Source organism: Patella vulgata, chromosome 3 (assembly GCF_932274485.2).
Source record: "Patella vulgata chromosome 3, xgPatVulg1.2, whole genome shotgun sequence".
NCBI lineage: Eukaryota > Metazoa > Mollusca > Gastropoda > Patellidae > Patella > Patella vulgata.
The window spans coordinates 85,739,194-85,753,990 of record NC_065881.2 but is presented as its reverse complement, the minus strand read 5'-3'; the positions used below and the strand labels follow the sequence as shown (position 1 = coordinate 85,753,990).

Sequence of the window (14,797 nt, the reverse complement as noted above, 5' to 3'; positions counted from 1 at the left end):
AGGGGCACAATACTGACTGGCCTTTGCGAGTTAGAAGGGCAAAATACTGATATTAAAATTTGGGACTTAGAGGGGCACAATACTGCCCTTTAAGGGTTAGAGGGAACAATACTGACCTTTGAGGGTTAGAGGGAACAATACTGACCTTTGAGGGTTAGAGGGAACAATACTGAACTTTAAGGGTTATAGATCCACAATACTGAGCTTGAGGGTCAGAGGGCTACTATATTGAGCTTGCTGGTTAGAGAGCCACAATACTGAGTTTCAGGGGTTAGAGAGCCACAATACTGAGATTAGAGTGTTAGAGGGACACAGTTCTGAGCTTGGGCGGGTTAGAGAGTCACAATACCGGGCTTGGGGGGTCAGCGGGCCACAATACTGTGCTGTAGGTGTCAGGGGGCCACAATACTGAGCTGTAGGGGTTAGGGGCCACAATACTAAGCTTGGGGAGATTAGAGAGCCACAATACTGACCTTTGCGGGTTAGAGGAAACAATACTGACCTTTTGTGGATTATAGTGCCACGATACTGACCTTTGCGGGTTAGAGGGAAAATACTGAGCTTTGGTGGCTAGAGTTTTGTACAATGGATCTATCAATGTGAACTGTAAAGAATTCTGTAAAAACAATCCCTGGCCTACATCAGGTATGATTTATGCGTTTCATTTTGTCTACGAAACATCTGTTTTAAACATTTGATGTTGGTAACTCATTTTTAAGAGCGTGGGAGGGGGATGCACATTATCACTACAGAATATTCTGGCATTGGCCCTGGGTATGGAAACATTACACTAACACACTGTGTTAAATGATTAAACACAATATTATAGTGTATAGTAATTTATTTTATTATCCTCCTCCGTTTGTTCATGCTAAAGACTATGATCTATTCTATTATTGCTGGAGCTATTTATATCTCTTTAAAAGCTCTCACATTTCTCTGTTAGACGCATCAACACATTTCAATAACACACAGAATTCAGTCGAGTCTGTTTATACAGATAGATCTACGAGACCAGTAAGCATGGAGTTGTGGAATTTGTGCATCATATTATTCATATCGGTCTCTCTGGCTAAAGGTATTTACTATTTATTATAATTATCATCACAAACACTTTCAGAACATCATCGTCGCCATTATCGTCATTGGCAGACATTTGTAAATTAAGTTAAGTGTCATATACGGCCTGTATGGTTTAAGGTATTTTCTATTTTATGCTCAGTGGACGTTAATCGCCCCCCCCCCCTCTCTCCCTCTCTCCCTCTCTCTCTCCCTCTCTCTCTCTCATCTCTGCTCTTTTTAGAATAATAGAGTGGCTTGAATAGGCGGGCCATGTCATTACGTGACGCATTCGAGATGTAACTGTCTTTAGTCGACACGTTATGTCATTACGTGACACATGCGAGATGTCATTATCTTTAGTCGACATTTTATGTTATTACGTGACACATGCGAGATGTCATTATCTTTAGTCGACATTTTATGTTATTACGTGACACATGCGAGATGTAATTATCTTTAGTCGACATTTTATGTTATGACGTGACACATGCGAGATGTCATTATCTTTAGTCGACATGTTTTGTCATTACGCGATACATACGAAATGTCAACCGTTGTGCGTACATTTTATTTTTATGGAAACGAGATAATCCCGTTCAAATTTGTTCAATTTCATGCAATGATTAGTATTTCCACAGATGAGGGGTGCCACGTTGGCTCAGTGAGTAAGGTACATGCTCACTAATCAATCAAGAGTTCCGAAGCTGGATTGACCCCCCTGCTGGCAGGGAAAGTTCCCGGAATTATCCAGCGTGGTTCCCTCTTGTCCGTGGTGAGTGATGGAGTGCCAGACAAGGAAAAGCATCTACTCATTCGGATCGAACGAAAACCAGAGGACCTACAGGCCTCAACAATCTTTAGTTCGATGGGGAGAGAGAGAGGGGAGAGAGAGAGAGAGAGAGAGAGAGAGAGAGAGAGAGAGATGGGGTTTAACGTCCACTCGGCACAAGCAGATTCGAAACCACGCCACTTGACTCAATGACAGTCCGTATGATTTCACGCACAGGCGTTAAACCATTAGGCCCCCGTCCTCCGTCGTGCACGTAAATAACCCTTGATGTTTTGAATTCAACTGCTGTCTGATGTAAAATGTTGTACCTTCCAGCACCTACAGGGCTAATGCATACGCCATAAAGGACGATGTCGTACGACATCCAGGACGATGTCATACGCCATCCAGTGTGCTATGGGGCAAATTTTGTCCAAATATGGGATCTTCTTCGTACTCTTATACACCAAAGTGTACACGGGTCTTCGGTTTTTCGTTCCATCCAATCGACTAGACAGTTGTCTTTTTTAATGTCCTCCGTCCTGCACCACTGACAACTGGAATCCGAGACGGAAAAAACCGAGAAATTTTATCGGCCAATATCGGAACCAGGGGCTAGAAGTCCTCCGTCGATCACCACTGACAAGGAACTTTATCGGCCATGCAACGGGACCAAAAGGCTGGCGAATCAGTGTCTTAACTACTGAGCCAGTATGACTCCCATGCTACATAGAGGTAAATAGTTTATATAGTCTGATATTAATAATAATAATAATAATATTTACAGGTTTAGATCAATGTGAAGATTCGTCTGATACCAACTTCTGTAATGAAAATATTAACGACTGTACACCTAGTGATAAACAATACAAATATCCCATGACTGATATGGATGTCATGTGCATGAAAACATGTGGTGTATGTACAGGTTAGTGTTATTCGGTGGGGTGGGTGGGGTAGAGTGGGGTCGGTACGGGCGGGGTGAAATATACCCTCTACGGGTTAGGTAGAGTTGTGTGGGGCGGGGTGGGTGGGGTGTATTATACCCTCTACATTTTAGTATTATCTGGTGGGGTGGGGTAGAGTTGGGTGAGAGGGGTGGTTGGGGTGGCTGGGTTGTTTTATACCCTGTACAGGTAAGTGTTATTCGGTGGGGTGTATTATACCCTCTAAAGGTTAGTATTATTTGATGGGGTAGGGTGGGTGGCAATATACCCTTCTACAGTTTAGTGTTATCTGGTGGGGTAGAGTGGGGGTGGGGTGGGTGTATCATACCCTTCTACAGGTTAGCGTTATCTGGTTGGGTAGAGTGGGGGTAGGGTGGGTGTATCATAGCCTTCTACAGGTTAGTGTTATCTGGTTGGGTAGAGTGGGGATGGGGTGGGTGTATCATACCCTTCTACAGGTTAGTGTTATCTGGTGGGGTAGAGTTGGGGTGGGGTGGGTGTATCATAGCCTTCTACAGGTTAGTGTTATCTGGTGGGGTAGATTCGGGGTGGGGTGGGTGTATCATAGCCTTCTACAGGTTAGTGTTATCTGGTGGGGTAGAGTTGGGGTGGGGTGGGTGTATCATAGCCTTCTACAGGTTAGTGTTATCTGGTGGGGTAGAGTGGGGGTGGGGTGGGTGTATCATAACCTTCTACAGGTTAGTGTTATCTGGTGAGGTAGAGTGGGGGTGGGGTAGGTATATCATACCCTCTACAGGTTAGTGTTATCTGGTGAGGTAGAGTGGGGGTTGGGGGGTGTATCATACCCTCTACAGGTTAGTGTTATTCGGTGGGGTAGGGTCGATTTCAGTGGGGTGGAGTGTAAAATACCATCTATATTAGTGATAGTGATATACACATATGTGATATCACAATTTGTGCTTTGCTTCAATGAAATTGAATCACAATGCGATCCTATTAATTCGTTATAAATATTGGATTTCTCTCTTTAAAAGGGGGGTTGGGTGGCTGAATGGTTAGCGTGCGCGCGCTGTATCATAAAGTCTGTCATTGAGTCAACTGGCGTGGTTTCGAATGCCCGGTTGTACGTGGCAGGGAGTGGGGTCGCCTGTCCAACCTCGTGGGTTTTCTCCGGGTCCTCCGGTTTCCTCCCACTGCTAAAGACCCCTACGCGCAAGCGAATTATGTTAATAAAATTAAACCATATGTTAGTCCCGAAATGACCTAGTTTGTGTCGAGTGGACGTTAAACCCCATCTCTCTCTCTCTCTCTCTCTCTCTCTCTCTCTCTCTTTAAAAAGCCCAATGTGTATGTATGCCTATGTAATTTGGAGACGATGATGGCATTATGCATTGCCAACTGTCAAATTTCCTTACCGGGAACCTGGCAAACTCCCTCCTGCAAAAATTTCTGGATGCACCTCTGGGTGGGTGGAGTGTAATATACCGTTTACAGGTTAGTGTTATCTATTGGGGCGGGGCAGTGTGATATTCCCTTTGCAGTCCACTTTACACTCGGTTAAATATACACGTAGAAGGGTCGGTGTGGATTTACTCTTCCAACCGTCACAGGTTCTTACTGAATTGTTCTGAGAACAGTGAAAGAAGTTAGGGATCCGCACTTGGTTCAGGAACGGACTGGGAGTGTGGTGTGCTAGGGAACCCTACAGAATTTAATATTATCACGTAGTTTGGTGGCCATTTTATTGGTGGCCATTTTATTCAGGATATAAAGAACCATCTACAATCAAATTGTCAACGATTTTTTTGCGATGTGTAAGGGAGGGTGCGAGATCCCCGGAGCCCCTAAAGTAGGGGCCTTCAGGCTTGGTTTGGGGGTTATCGTGGTGTAGATCAATCCCCAATTGTACCCATTTACGGACTATACTGATTAGAAGTTTGTATTTCCATATTTTTTAGAAGTTGGTTGCAGTGAAGGATATTATGACGATTCGCAGAACTCGTGTACGGCCTGTAGCGAGAATTGCCTTAACGGAAGATGTAATCCTGACAACGGCTTCTGTACTGACGCATGCGACGATGGCTTTTATGGCAACACCTGTGACTTCCAGTGTCCCTTGAATTGTGGGTTGTATGGTTGCTATCGTTACACAGGGATATGTTATTATTGTGAAGATGGATGGTATGGAGAAACGTGCGATATAGCATGTGACTGCCCTCATGGATGTAACCAGGTGACGGGTGAATGTGGTTGTCAAGGTGGATTTGGAGAAGTAAGTTACTATGGGACCGCGTGTGTTTTGGAATGTAGTGCTAATTGTCACCATGGGTGTGATAAGTTAACCGGTAGATGTAACTACTGTAATGAAGGCCTATTTGGAGAACAGTGTGACCAGATGTGTTTGGGGTGTGATTTTGGCTGTTTCAGTGACCAGATTGGCGGCACGTGTTATTATTGTGGAGAAGGCCAGGCGTGGGATTATTGTGATCGAATATGTCCTGCAGGTTGTCATGGAAACGTTTGTGAACGCAATGGCTATTGTCATAATTGCAAAGTGGGTTTCTTTGGTGATTATTGTCTTGATTTTTGTCCTGGTAACTGCCTTGGCCCATGCAATAGAACTAACGCTCAATGTAGGGAATGTATAGTCGGTTTCTATGGTGATCATTGTACTGAGGGTTGTCCTGGTAACTGCCTTGGTCCATGTAATAAAATTGACGCTAAATGTAAGGACTGTAAAATCGGTTTCTTTGGTGACTTTTGCACTAAGAGTTGTCCGAGCAACTGTCTTGGACCATGCGACAGACTTGACGGCAAATGCCGAGACTGTAAAAACAATATGGCGGGCGATTTCTGCATTCTTCCTTGTAGCATCGGTTGCAAATCGAATGGAAATCAAAGGCGGTGTTATCAAGATGGTGCATGCGTATCTAAATGTGTTGATGGTTTCTACGGCAAAATGTGTGACCTTGAATGTGCATGTAAGGTCGGGTGTGATCAGAAAACTGGCGAATGTAGCACCTGCACACCCGGTACCTATGGTGATACATGTAATAGGTTATGTGGCACTACATGTGTTGATGGGTGTAGTCCAACTTCCGGTCAGTGTCATAAATGCCAGAGTGGTTACTATGGTGAACAATGTAATATGTTATGTAGAGCCACCTGTAGGGGTGAATGTGACCAAATATCGGGTAATTGTAGCAAGTGTATTCGTGGTCACTATGGTGACAAATGCCATAATTTATGTCGAGTTACCTGCATTGAAGGGTGCGATAAAGTATCGGGTGATTGTGTTTCTTGTATTCAGGGTCACTATGGCAGCAAATGCGGTAAGTTATGTAGAGGCACGTGTGAAGGAGGGTGCGATAAAGAAACGGGGAGATGCGTTCAATGTGCAAGTGGTTTCTATGGCGAAATATGCAATAAAGAATGTATCACAAATTGTAAATGTCACCATGAAAGTGGGGAATGCAACGCTTGCGTGAGTGGTTACTATGGTGATGTATGTAACATCCCATGCGCCGCCACCTGTGATTACGGCTGTGATAGGGCGACAGGTAAATGCATCAGGTGTTATACTGGTTACTATGGTGACATGTGCGAGGGTGTGTGTAACGCCAACTGTAATGGTGGTTGTGACAGAGAGGGGGCTAAATGTTACAGCTGCATAATCGGTTTTTATGGTGACGAATGTGAGCATGAATGTAATTCCAACTGTTATGGTGGATGTGACCGGAAGGGAGGAAAATGTAACAGCTGTAAGACTGGTTTCTATGGTGAAACGTGCGAGAACTCGTGTAATTCTAACTGTATTTCCGGATGTGACAGACTAGATGGTAAATGTGACAGTTGTGTCAGTGGTTACTATGGAGATACGTGCAATGAAATCTGCAGTTCAACATGTAAATCTGTTGTCGGTAAAATAACTCCTATTTGTTACCAGTCCAATGGAACGTGCATTGAAGGATGTCAACCCGGTACAAGGGGAGATAACTGTGGAGATGGTAAGTTGTTCTTGCACATACGTAATCACATCTAAACTCAAGATGTGCTTTTTTATAATCCATAGTAAGAAATTCGATGTTAAAGATATGAACCAGGCCATTTAATGCAATCTTAAAACTTATTTTTCTTGCTTCTTTGGTTTTTTGGGTTTTTGGGGTTTTTTTTTGTTAGTTTGCTTGTTTAGAGTCTTTGCTCGAAATGTCTTTTAATGTGCAACCTTTTTTGATTTCCTTTTGAAAATGGCGGTAACTATGTTATGTCTTTGTGATGTGTTTGTGTTTGAATTTTTTTATTGACTGTTCTAGTAACCGTGGTAAAAGTAAACCATGCACCTTTAGAGTGTAAAGATGGTTACCATGGTGATGACTGTTCTAGTAATAAACCATGTACTGTTTATGTTATATTTTAGATTGTAAAGATGGTTACTATGGTGAGGACTGTTCTAGGAACTATGGTAACTGTTGTGATAATAAACCTATGTTATATTTTTGATTGTAAAGATGGTTGCTATGGTGATGACTGTTCTAGTAACCATGGTACCGTCTATGTTATATTTTAGATTGTGAACATGGTTACTATGGTGATGGCTGTTCTAGTAATTGTGGTAACTGTTATGATAATAAACAGTGTGATTCTGTTACTGGCAATTGTGGTATAGAGGGATGCAAGGATGGTTTTACAGGACCAAAATGTGACATCGGTAAGTTTTCCATCTATGAAGCTAAAGCCGCAATTATCAAATATCCTTGAGTCAGGGGTTAGGGATTGGGGGTTGAAAGGGGGGGGGGGGGTGCAAATATTCTAATCCCATTGCGCCCCCTTCGTTTAGCCCCTTTGTTTATATAAATAATATGCTTTAAAAGAATATTTTTTTTATTAGAGGCTGGATGTGAGGATGGGTATTATGAAGATCCAGGTAACTCGTGTACTGCATGTAGTAAGAACTGTCAACTAGGCACCTGCAATCCTGTTAACGGATATTGTACTTATGGTTGTATAGCTGGATATTACGGTAATAACTGTGAACAGAAATGTGATACAAAATGTTACATGGATTCATGTTATCCTGATACGGGCAGATGTTACGTCTGTAAATCTGGTTGGTATGGTGACATGTGCGATCAAAGATGTAACTGTCGCAACGGATGTAACCGAGAGAACGGAAGATGCAACTGTCAGACACATCATCATACCAGTAGTCAAATAAGTTATTACGGATCTTCGTGTCGACAGAAATGTAGTGAATACTGTTTCTACGGGTGTGATAAATATAGCGGTAGGTGTCACACGTGTGTTGAAAAGAAATATGGCGACAATTGTGATAAGAATTGTTCAAATTGCCACCAATGTTACAACGATCAAGATGGTGGCACCTGTGATAGTTGTGAAGCCGGGCAATACGGAGATAAATGCGACTTAAAATGTCCTGAAGGTTGTGAAGGTGGTGTATGTTCAAGAGATGGCCGTTGCCATAGTTGTAAGTTGGGTTACTATGGTGACCAATGTACTGCCAGTTGCCCCAGTAACTGTCTAGATTCCTGTGGTAGAATTGACGGAAAATGTAAGGATTGTAAATTTAATATGGCCGGCGACTTCTGCAATCTTACTTGTAGCGATAGATGCTTATTGCGGCAAAATCAAAGGCGGTGTTATCAAAATGGTACATGCGTACTGAAATGTGTTGATGGTTTCTATGGTGAAATGTGTAATATGCCATGTAGTTCTAAATGTGATTACGGCGGATGTGATCAACAAACCGGAAAATGCAATCGGTGCATTATGGGTTACTATGGTGACACATGCAATATGCTATGCAGAACCACGTGTGATGGAGGGTGTAAACAATCGCTGGGTGAATGTATTAAATGTCATAACGGTTACTATGGCGCCAACTGCGAAAGGTTATGTCGTGTTACATGTGATAGGGGATGTGACAAAGAATCCGGTAAATGTAACTACTGTCTCCGTGGTCACTATGGCGACGACTGTAGCATATTATGTAGAGTGACGTGCGTTGGCGGATGTGACAAAATAGCTGGCAAATGTAACAGCTGTATGCACGGACACCATGGTGACAAATGTAATAGGTTATGTAGAGTTACGTGTGAAGGTGGGTGTGACAAAGTTACTGGTAAATGCCGTGAGTGTTTGAGTGGTTACCATGGAGACACGTGTGATTTAAAATGTGATAAACATTGCATTTGTGAAAAGGACAACGGGAAATGTATAACGTGTAAGACTGGTTACTATGGTGACAGTTGTGGCTACAAATGTAGCTCCACGTGTGAAGAAGGATGTGATAGGACAAGTGGAAAATGTATAAAATGTTATGACAGTTACTATGGTGACAGGTGCGAGGAGGTGTGTAATTCCAATTGTCATGGTGGTTGTGAGAGAACGGGGGGTAAATGTAACAGCTGTAAAACTGGTAACTATGGTGACTACTGTAATGAAGCTTGTAGTGTAAATTGTAAAGAGGTAGACGGTACAACGACTCCGGCCTGTTTCCAGAAGAATGGAACCTGTACTGACGGATGCCAACCTGGCAGAAGGGGAGATTACTGTGAGATAGGTAGGTTCTTTGGACTCAGTCCACTAATTGTTTTTGATTTTTATCAATGTAGTGCCACACATTCTTTCGCTTCTTGGTCGAGCCTTTACTATGCCTATTTTGGTTTATGTTTTTGGTCTAGAAAAGTTGAAAAGGGCTAGATTGTGACGATGGTTACTATGGTGATGACTTTTTTTTATATGTGCCTTCTATTTTATATTTTAAAGATGTACCATCTATGATATTTTAGATTGTAAAGATGTACCATCTATGATATTTTAGATTGTAAAGATGGTTTCTATGGTGATGGCTGTTCTATTAACAATGATAACTGTTATGATAATAAACCATGTACCATCTATGTAATATTTTAGATTGTAAAGATGGTTACCATGGTGATGACTGGGCTGTTCTAACAACTATGGCAATGGTTGTGATAATAAACCGTATATATTCTATGTTATATTTTAGATTGTTGAAAGGGTTGCTATGGTGATGGCTGTTCTAGTTACTATTGTAACTGTTATGGCCATTAACCATGTACTGTCTCTGTTCTATTTTAGATTGTAAAGATGGTTTTTATGGTGATGGTTCGTCTACTAACTATGGTAACTGTTACGATAACAAACCATGTACCGTCTATGTTATATTTAATTGTGAGCATGGTTACCATGGTGATGGCTGTTCTAGAAATTGTCGTTACTGTTATGATCAATAACTATGTTATATTTTAGATTGTGAAAATGGTTACTATGGAGATGGCTGTTCTAGCAATTGCGGTAACTGTTATGATAATACACCATGTGATGTCGTCACTGGTAGATGTGGTGCGGTAGGCTGCCAAGAAGGATTTACAGGGCCAAAATGTGACGTCGGTTAGTTTCACCTGCTACGCCATCTTTGCGTTACTATGACAAAACACAGCAAGACAGAAATTGGGTTTAGCATTTAGAAATCCGTCGTGGTACGGGTGGAGGGGGCGGCATTTGTTTGGCGGAAACTCGATTGGTAGAGCTGCACAGTAGTACGATAAACCCCATTTCATTTCAGTTTGTTTCCAGTATAACACCTTTATCAGTGAACCGATGTTGCTGTATGTTGAGAAGGGGAGGGGTGGTGGATTGCCGAATGGTTAGCACGTGCGCGCTGTATCATAAAGCCTGTCATTGAGTCAACTGGCGTGGTTTCGAATCCCCGGTTGTACGTGACAAGGAATAGGGTCACCTGTCCAACCTCGTGGGTTTTCTCCGGTTTCCTCCCACTGCATAAGACCCCTACGCGCAAGCGAATTATTGAAATAAAATTAAACCATATGTTAGTCCCGAAATGACCTAGTTTGTGTCGAGTGGACGTTAAACACCATTTCTCTCTCTCTCTCTCTCTCTCTGCTGTATGTTGAGGTTTTGTATAGTAATAGTCACGAAATAACGAAGTTGATAATAATGAATAGAAACATATTTTTATTAAATTTATGATTATATAGGTTCCAAAACAACCAAAATTATAGACATGTCTTAATTTAATTCTACAGTTCGGTCGGGCTTTATTATTTGTTTATTTGTTTTTGTTTTTGTTTTTGTTTCAGAGGACGTTCTGTATACTGGTTGAAGACCAACTAGTTCGAGACTACCAGTGTTATATATTATCCCGCGTAGAATGAAGTGAAGAGTGGAATACTGAAACTGGATTCATCCTTCTGTCCGGCTTTCCTTCCGTTCTCGTCGTTTTTTCGGGGCATATCTCATAAACCGTCCAAGATATCTTTATAACACATGATACGACATCAACTTAAACATACATTATGCAAGAGCTAAATCTGCCTATTGCAGGTCTTTCTTTAAGCCTAAAATGATATCTATATTAAAATTAGACATTAATTAACTTATCCAGACCATAATCAACTCTCGATGTCATGGCTAGCCTGCTATGTTTACTGGATTTGAATCCGATTTACTGCTCAACGCTCATTGATTTAATCAATTTAAAAGTGGATAATCGAGGCTATTTTTTTTATCGTCCCGACGTTAGTAATGATGATCGAGGCTAGGCCTAAAATTCAAAAGCAAATATCTCGATTCAGAGTAGATCAATTTGACTGAAATTTTCAGCAAATTCCCTTTACATTATCTAGTTATTAACTATTATAGTGAGAACTGTCAGCTCTTTATCAAATCTTCCATAATACCCCTTTAATATATAAATTGGAGAGTTCTCGGAATTAATCACCATGGAAACAGATGTGACTTAGTGTTTGGTATATAATTATTATTCTGGAACAGAAGCGATTCATTATGTCATTATAAAACTTTGTACATGTCTATTAAAATAGTTAGCTGATTTGACAATGCGGGGATCCACGACCGAATAGTTAGCGGATGCGCGCTGTATGGTCTGTCATTGAGTCAACTGGCGTGGTTTCGATTTCCCGGTTGTACGTGACAAGGAGTAGGGTCGCCTGTACATCTTCGTGGGTTTTCTCCGGGTCCTCCGGTTTCCTCCCACGGCTAAGCGAATTATTGAAATAAAATTAAACCATATGTTAGTCCCGAAATGACCTATTTTGTGTCGAGTGGACGGTAAACCCCATTTCTTTCTCTCTGATTTGACAATAGTTTAATACATGTTGTGTTTCTTTGAAAACACAATAAACGTAGTTTTTGTATATTATATATACATTTACAGCATATTATTCTGGAACACATCCCCGGAACCATTCAAGACCTTTGTGAATCTTTATGAATTTTTGTTCCAAATTGTAACATCTAGAACTAACCATTTAAACATACAGTCTGCATAAGCTAAATCTGCCTATTGCAGGTCTTTCTTTAGGTCTTAAATGTTTTCTAAATTATTAATTAGACATTAATTAACTTATCCAGGCCATAATCAACTCTCGATGACATCGGATTTCTTCGATATTAAACAGATTAGAACAGTTCAGCCATATTTTGATTTAAGCTAAAATAAAATGGAGGTGCGAGACTTAGCTTCGAACAACCAGTACGGTGGTTGAAATTATTACACACGTCTTGTCAAATTATTCATTTTACATTATCTAGTTTTTAACTATTATAGTGAGAATTGCCAACTCGTTATCGAATCTTCCATAATGTATCTTTAACTATTGGTTAAACAAAACGTCGATGGTATTTTGTAATCAAACTCAATTGATCATTAATCATTAATTGGATTATCATTATTTGCTTGAAAACGATATCTGTATGTGTATCGAAACGTAGCATGTTAATAAATTCAGAAGTAGTATATCCATATAAGTGTGTTTTATTTTTAGTGAAATCTATTTCTATATGTCTTATAAGGGTCTTATAAGGATTATATAACATACTTATAAAAAATATATACTGGTTTATTTAGGCGACGTTCCGACCTGTATTCTCTTGGCGTTTTTAAGCTTAATAAATCAGCAGCTGTTTTCAATAAGTCTTTAGTTAAGTGCTATAGTTTATTAAACATGCATTATGCAAGAGCAAATTCTGCTTATTACAAGTCTTTCTTTAGGTCTGAAATGTTATCTAAATTATCAATTAGACATTAATTAACTTATCCAGACCATAATAAACTCTCGATGTCAAGGCTAGCCTTCGATGTTGGCTGGATTAGATTCCTATATGCCACTAACGGCCATTGATAATTTTAAAATAAAAAAAAGTGGATAATCGAGACTATGCTGTTTATATTAATGATTTTAGTAATGATGACCGAGACTATGCAAAAAATTTCAACCGCTTCTTTCACGGCTCATAGTGGATCAATTTGACTGAAATTTTCAGCAAATTACCTTTACACTATCTAGTTTTTAACTATTATAGCGAGAACTGCCATCTCTTTATCTTATCTCCCATAATGTATCTTTAACTATAACTATGTTAAACATCGTATAACCGTTATACGATGTTTAACAAATAGGTATACTATAACTTGTACACAAATATAACCAATATAGTCTAATTGGAATGTTTGATACTACTTGTTAAACGTCTTATAACATGTTCACAAATATAACCAAGTAGTCTAATTGGAATGTTTGATACTATGTGTTTAAACATACATTATACAAGAGCTAAATCTGCCTATTGCAGGTCTTTCTTTGTTATATAAATTATTAATTAGACATTTATTAACAAAACAAGACCATCGATGGCATCGGATACTCGAGATTTCAACTAGATTAGAACGATTCGCCATTTAAAAATTTAATTTAAAAATGGGAAAGCGAGGCTAAGAGCATGGTTACCACTATGCACACATCTTGTCAAAACTACAAACAGAGATAACTTGGCTCAGAATAAAGTAATTTGAAAGATATTTTCAGTATTCCCTTTTTTGATCATCTATATTTGAATTATTATGGCCAACTCTTTATTAAACTCTTAAAGGCTCAATACCACTCTTGTTGCAACTAAATAATATTTCCCAATCATTATTCTGGTCAACAAAATGTACTATTATACAATATTCCAATTAATTGATGATACAAATTTCATTTTACCTAATTTTAAAAATTGGAAAAATTCAACGAAATGATTTGAAAAGCCTGACGTAAAGCTTTTCAAAGGTTACTTGGATTTAAAAATATTTTTGAACTCTCTGGACAAGTAAAATAGGATTTAATGGATAATTTACACAACAGGTAGGACACTAACACATCTAGTACTTAGAATAAGGCTATTTTTTATTTTCTGGAGCTGTCAAGCCAGCAAGAGTGTTATTTTCCCTTTAAATAATGTATCTTTAACATCTTATAACATGTCTACTAATAGTATTTGGGTGTTGCCATGGTTATTAATAACTATGAGATTGTATATCACTTTACCTTCCAAACTATGTTCAAGGATGTTGATGAACGAAGTAATTCATTGATACATTTAACAGATTTAAATATGATGTATATATATATATATGTTATTGTTTAAATTATATTTTTGAATTTCATTTTTAATCTGTTTGTTTTATATCATCGGTAAGGTTGGGGGTGTGGGCGTCCGGATTTCAGTTTGGTTTCCAAAGTAAATAAGATTCGTTTAAAGGTGCATTATGTAAATTATGTGTAAAGATTCCATAATCAACTCTCTAGACCATCGGATGGTTGTGATTTTGAACGGATTGAAACAGTCGCCATTTAACAATTTAATGTAACAAGCGGTTCCCATGCAAGCTACGCCCACATTTTGCAAGAGCTGGGCAAAGAACAAGCTAAAAACACAGTCCGATACGCGCGAATATTGACATGAACCGAGATCTTTGGGTTATAAACATACATTAAAATGTCATCAATATCGAATAAAAATTGTGACCTCTAGAGTGTCCACACGTTAAAAATGTGATTTTTCGTACAATCAGTGGCCATACTCCGGGAAGTTACGTTCCGGTACATGCCAATGTCGAAAGGTACAGAGAGCTTTGGGAGATAGATCTATATTTCAAGTTTCGTCAAAATCGGATAAAAATTGTGACCTGTAGACAGACGGACGTCCAGAC

The 14,797-nt window shown here is 39.7% G+C and overlaps 1 protein-coding gene across 1 annotated transcript; it reads left to right on the top strand.

Moving 5' to 3' along the window:
* Nucleotides 1-877: 877 nt before the first annotated feature.
* On the top strand, nucleotides 878-14,251 carry LOC126816432 (multiple epidermal growth factor-like domains protein 6). The gene is made up of 7 exons (XM_050542984.2): nucleotides 878-1,078; nucleotides 2,619-2,759; nucleotides 4,698-6,746; nucleotides 7,307-7,447; nucleotides 7,628-9,319; nucleotides 10,033-10,173; nucleotides 10,884-14,251. The coding sequence occupies exons 1-7, from the start codon at nucleotides 1,024-1,026 to the stop codon at nucleotides 10,904-10,906; spliced, it is 4,242 nt and encodes a 1,413-aa protein (XP_050398941.1). The 5' UTR covers nucleotides 878-1,023; the 3' UTR covers nucleotides 10,907-14,251.
* Nucleotides 14,252-14,797: the final 546 nt, after the last annotated feature.

Excerpts from the sequence above, each read along its gene's own strand:
- LOC126816432 (XM_050542984.2), top strand. The coding sequence starts at position 1,024 with ATGGAGTTGTGGAATTTGTGCATCATATTATTCATATCGGTCTCTCTG. Across the intron at positions 1,079-2,618 it reads ATCGGTCTCTCTGGCTAAAG|GTTTAGATCAATGTGAAGAT; the intron begins GTATTTACTATT and ends TAATATTTACAG. Across the intron at positions 2,760-4,697 it reads AACATGTGGTGTATGTACAG|AAGTTGGTTGCAGTGAAGGA; the intron begins GTTAGTGTTATT and ends CATATTTTTTAG.